The sequence below is a fragment of the Podarcis raffonei genome, chromosome 5, assembly GCF_027172205.1.
Source record: "Podarcis raffonei isolate rPodRaf1 chromosome 5, rPodRaf1.pri, whole genome shotgun sequence".
Taxonomy (NCBI): Eukaryota; Metazoa; Chordata; class Lepidosauria; order Squamata; family Lacertidae; genus Podarcis; species Podarcis raffonei.
The window spans coordinates 84,120,124-84,126,123 of record NC_070606.1 but is presented as its reverse complement, the minus strand read 5'-3'; the positions used below and the strand labels follow the sequence as shown (position 1 = coordinate 84,126,123).

The 6,000-nt window shown below is 40.3% G+C and overlaps 1 protein-coding gene across 1 annotated transcript in view; it reads left to right on the top strand.

Annotated features, from left to right (window-relative positions):
- The first annotated feature begins 425 nt into the window (after positions 1–425).
- Positions 426–6,000, top strand: part of SI (sucrase-isomaltase) — a 129,432-nt gene continuing 123,857 nt past the window's right edge. The window contains exons 1-3 of the mRNA XM_053390436.1: positions 426–527; positions 2,857–2,974; positions 5,133–5,206. Coding sequence (XP_053246411.1) covers positions 2,857–2,974; positions 5,133–5,206 — 192 coding nt within the window. The 5' untranslated portion in view covers positions 426–527. The remainder of the gene's footprint in view (positions 528–2,856; positions 2,975–5,132; positions 5,207–6,000) is intronic.

Sequence of the window (6,000 nt, the reverse complement as noted above, 5' to 3'; positions counted from 1 at the left end):
TACGGTTCACAGTTGTGTTGTATGAATACTCCCAATTACTGCTTAGGAGTACTCTCCTAGCGATCAAAACTGCATCCTTTTGTGTTGCGACTGAACTTTAGGCATCTCTTTTTAACCTCCATAAAACTTCAACTGATTTATGCTGACATTAAGCAGGAGAAATGGAGAAAGACTGATAAGCAAAAGTCCAATTAAAATAATAAACTGGGAGTCATACGGTGGCTCAGGGCGAAGGTGGCGAATGCAGAAACGATACCTAACCGCATGTGTGATTGTACCTGCCAAATGTCGCATGACTGATATGCAAGGGGGGAAAATTATTAATTAACTAATCATTCCCTTGCCTGCAAAGAGAACCCACAATCTGCCTGTGGCTTTGTGTATAATCTACTGATAGCCTAGTTAAAATATAATACAAGGAACTGATAGGGAATCAGTATATAGTTAAGAGTCTGCAAGGCAAGGCATCATTTCTGACACAGGACTATTTGGCAGCAATACATGGAGGAAGCCACAGGAGTATAGAGGTAGGTTTGCTTGGGTTTTTTAAATATATAACAAACAAACAAAAAGTTTCAGTAGCTTCCTGTGTGACAAATATGTGGTAACTGTAATGTAGCAAGATCAGAACCTATCACTGCTGCTTATGCTCCCGCAATTGGAAACATTCCAGACAATCAATTGCAGAAGCCTAGAGACTGAATTCCAAACCCTTTGCAGCGCAGCCAATAAAACCTGTTCCCCACTGGGGTTGGGAATTCCACCCTCGCTTGGCCAGGACACTCCCTATTTACACCAGCTTTATGATCCCCCACCTATGCAGAGCCCTTTTCCTTGCAAGATTTAATGTCTTACTGCCTGCAGCTTGCAAGATAGATTTTCGAAAATCCCATACTCTGAAAGATTCTGCCTTTGTATCACAAAACAGGTCGAATCCACCACACACGTTTTATTTTATGGCCCATTTTATGCAAAAATATGTGATAATTATTTGGGCCCCTTATTGAAGGGGGGATTTATTGCACTGACTCTTATAGAGTGTCTTATCTGTTGAATAATTGTAGTAATGATGTTGTGGAGAATGTGACAAGATAATATTAGGCTTGCCATATGACAGGAAAATTCCTGACATTTCCTGGTTTCTGGGTGTAAAAAGTGGCATCGAATCAGCAAAATGTCAAGGAAAACCTCAGGGGTCAGCAAACTTTTTCAGCAGGGGACTGCTCCACTGTCACTCAGACCTTGTGGGGGGCTGGACTATATTTTGAAAAGAAAAAAAATGAATGAATTCCTATATCCCGCAAATAACCCAGAGATGCATTTTAAATAAAAGCACACATTCTACTTATGTAAAAATACGCTGATTCCCGGACCATCTGTGGGCCGGATTTAGAAGGTGATTGGGCCGAATCTGGCCCCCGGGCCTTAGTTTGCCTACCCATGACCTGGATGTATGGCAGCACAATGGAAAAAAGCAGCAGAAACAGCTCCAAAAGCTTAAAATTACTCTTTTCAGGGAGGTTTCACCGCAAAAGCTCAACAATTCTGCCTTCTTTTATAGCCCTTGATAATATGCTCCTGAAACTTGCAGTGCAGAGGGTGGCTTAGGATGTGACACAGGGGGTGGTAGATTGAGGAGAAACTGGCATAAATTGTGCCCCCTTTCATTGTACATAAATGTGAGGGTCTTTTTGTCACTCTGAAAGTCTATAACGAAATGTAAAGTATACTGTAATTTTGCCTGAATTCTGTTCTTATTTGCAATTTTATTTCTCTTTACAGTACTTTGTTACTGTCATTTAACAATCATTTCAAGCCGATCTGTTAAAACGCAAGCACCATTTCGTTTCTTGTTTCTTGTGGCTGATAGCCTTCCAAACGCATAGATGTAGAAAATCAGAGATAAGGGGGTAAGAACGAATTGAAATAATGCAGCTGGTAGTTCAGTTTTAACTTAAACATTTTTAAATTTATTTACTTCATTGCAGAGATATTTGAACACTCTCAATTATTTTAGAAATCAATTTCACTCATCCTCATTATGGATGTTTTGTTGTTGATGTTAAAAAAGCTAGGGGGTTGTTGTATTTTAGGGAAAATGTGTTCATCCCATTGACAAACCTAAATCCAGCCACTGATTTACTGAATGCTAGACACTGGTTTAAATGCATTTTTATTGCTAGATACAGTTAAACATTAATAGTTCCATGTTGTTTTTCATACAAGATTGAGCAGTTGGCTGTGGAGCCCTAACACTTCAGCAGTGCCTGTTTGTCAAAGATGGGCATCACTCCTAACTTTACTAAGCATTCTGTCTCCCTAGGGATTTCAGCCAAGATGAGCAGCTGGTAAATCCCCCCCCCCCTTTGCAAATCACGCTAAGAGATCAAACTTAAATTGTATTTCAGTCCATGCTCATGTTGGCTTCCCTTTCCAAATAAACATTGTCAACCAGGGTTGCGTATTTTTCAAGAACTTTATGGCATCAAAACAAGGAAAAGATTCTTGGAAGTGTTTCTATTTTCACTGGTGCAATGTTTTCTAATCAGTAGGAACATGCCTTGGCCCATGAGACAAGACCTCCCCCTCCTCAAAAAGACCCCCCCCCATGAAAATTCACAAAATTCATCTCAATCATTAAGGAGATGGTTCTTTTAATAGCACGGTACAGAAGAGTGTAAGCTGTATAATTCAGTGCTTTTGAAAACGGCATAGTTATATTTTAACTACAGGGATCAAAGGATACTTTCCCCCTCCCAAGCAAATGCTTTTAAGACATTTACGCCTTCCTCGAATGTTCCTTCTTAATGTTGTGTTTTTCTTAATGTTTTTGTTTCTCTCATTCTCCCTTGCTAGATGGGAAGGAAAGAATTTACTGGATTGGAAGTCTCCCTGATCACCCTCTTCCTTTTGGCAGCGATTATTGCCAGTGTTTTGATTGGGCTTTTAGCAACAGGCCATACTGGATTCAAAGGTAATGGTTCAGAAATCCATGAATTTCAGCGATCAGTGAGTCATATGGCAATCTAGCACACTGGTTGTCATAGTTTTTCTGAAACAAAAATAAATAAAACTATCCCCGCCCCCCAGTTATTAGACTCTTGCTGTTAGCAATGGGTTTTGTTTGCTTGTTGATTTTAGTCCCACTAAGAAGTGAAGAATTTGGTTCATCATGTCTAACAATTAAGCAATAGATCATTTGATAAGATACTGCAGCAGTCTCACAAATACGGTGTATCTTTCCTGGGGAGAAGCTCAAGAACTATAAGGTGACAGTTCTTTTCCATCTCATGTGGAACAGGTTCCAACCTTTCAAAACCCAAGTTTATTTTTATGAAAAGGTATGAAAATATGTCGTCTTCAAAATGTTTGTGGGAAGCAGGTTGCCTCATGGTTAGCAGCAGCGAGGAACTAATTAGTGAATATATACAGCTAACTTTAATGGATGACATGAATGTTAAGCCAACTAATCAGTTTACATGGAGGCTATTATCATGCTTAGTTCCGGCACCTCTTTTTCTAGAAAAATAGTACAGGTCCACACCCAACAGCCAATGACTCTCTAAGGTTTAAGACAGCAATCTTTTGAATTCAACCTGGAGATTCAGCCTGAGACTTTTTGCACTCAAAGCACTGAGCTGTGAGATATGATAGACGCTTCTCCCATGTTTGTGGAAATTATGTGCTGGAAACTGTGCATCCATAAACCTGGGACATTTCACATATGGAATTTCCTTTCACTTGTTTGTTCACCTGATAAACAAACTGATGCTTTTCTGTTTAGGCTGGGATTTACTCAAACCAGTAGGGGCTTATTTTAATAAACTATATATTTTATAATGTAGTTATAATATGGTACAATCAATTATTCTTTAGTTAGCATCCATTCCAGGGATTTTGATGGGAGCGTTATAGCATGTGCTTAACTCTTCCGCTGAAGTCGGTGAGGCTTTAAAAGTGCTTAACTGCAGCAGGATCCTGCCTGGTCTTTTTAGTTTTTCATTTATCTTCATCTTTAAACCACATTATTCAATCTGAGCAGATGAACAGGTTGGCAGGAGGGCAAAAACAAAACAAGCAACAATTCATTTTCAAAATATATATAGTCACTCTAAGCAAATTGGATTGAATACAAGTAATTTGTCTGAACTGAGAAGTAAATCAGACTTCTAGTCTCATAGCAAGAGAGAGAGAGAGGGAGGAAGGGTGGGGGAGGACAAATTAGTTGTTATGAAATAAGCCTTTTTTGTGAAAAATATTCCTTAGATGAGAGCATGGTAGCTTAAACCAAACATTCTGAGGGAAAAAGTACAGAAGTATTTCAATCTCTGCGATGTTTTCACATTTTCAGCTGTTAGCTTAAAAGGCAGAAAATGAAATATTTCTGTTGTTTTTTTCTGAACAGAACAGGCATCCATTGACATGCTATTGTGGGGTCATTGTGTGTTGTCATTTTAATATTTGTTGTAAGGTAAAATATTTGTTGTACACCACCCTGAACACAGGAGCCAACTTCTAGGAGCCATTGGGGCTTCAGCTCCCAAAATGAAATATTTGAGGGGGCCAGGCCCCCAGAAAGTTGATGGACATTCCCATTCAAATGGTGGGTGTGCACTGCGTCATGTGACTGATTATGCAGGGTGGGGCTTCCTTGCGTCCCCACAATATTTTATTCAAGTTGGCACCCCTGACCCTGAACTCAGTTTAGAGGAAAGGTGGTATAAAAATGCAGTAAAAAAAATATGTAAAGCATTTCTACTCTATGGCTGAGTGGGCTCCCTCAGAAGATTTCAAAGCTCAGCAATAAATACCTGTCCTCAGGTTTACAGTAGAAGATGACACAGAAGGAAAAGGGAATGGCAGGGAGGAGGAAAAATAAACTCAACCATTAGTTCTTAGATTCAGAGTTGTTTGGTTTGAATAAAAACAAGGGCCAAGACTATCCCAGGCTCAGCCTATTGGTGCAGAAGTACAGTAATTAGTTTTTTGTTACAGACCTCTGATATAAAAAGATAAATGAAAGCTGGGGCTCTCGGCACCCATCATTTGTGTCTTTTTAAAATACATTATTATATTTTGTTATATTTGCTCTGGCCTCTGACTAATGCAATAAATTGATTGATCTCTTGCAGAATTTTCTCCAACTTGCCCAGTTGTGCAACCGTCGGAGAGAATAGACTGCATCCCAGATACATTGGCAACAAAGGTACAGATAATAATAATAATAATAATAATAATAATAATAATAATAATAAGAGTAGGAAATCAGTTATCAGCTGTCTGTGAACGAGAACATATTAGGATACAAAGTTAGCAAGGATGGAAGGATTGAGGAATTGGAAATGGCTATTCCTCCCCATGGAATTATCATTTCAAAGAGGAAGGAGAAGCCCAGCCACACTCTGCCATTGTGGTGATCCCTTATTTCAAGGGGTCTGCTATGCATAAGAATAACAGAATCATAGAACTGTGAAACTGGAAGGGACACCAAGGGTCATCTAGCTCAACCCCTTGCCTGGATCATGTTCTGTTACTCCCATGGAGGAAATTATGGGAGAAAGCATGGCTGCTCCTATGCCACTGCTTATTTTGGATGCTGCTGCTAATTACATCAGGGCAACTTTCCCCCTGCCAAAGATCTGCAAGTGGTTTATATCACACTGTCTGTACTTCCCACGTTTTTCCGTGTATAACATGGTCCCGTGTATAAGACGGGGGACGACGACTCCAAATTGAGTAAACAGGGGGAGATTGCCGAGAGTTGTTGACCTGGGGGGAAGATTGCCGAAAATCGATCACCCACAGGACCGCCACAGCCAATCGCAGCACACCAGTGAAGCAACCAATCGTCTGCATGCTCGCCACAACCAAGCACCTATTGCCCACCCAGTTCCAGCAACAGCCAATAGCCAGCAGACCTTGACGCACCCACCAATCACCTGCAAATAATGCCCCTGACAATCTCCTGCTCACGGCAGCCACAAATTGCCCATCCCAGCA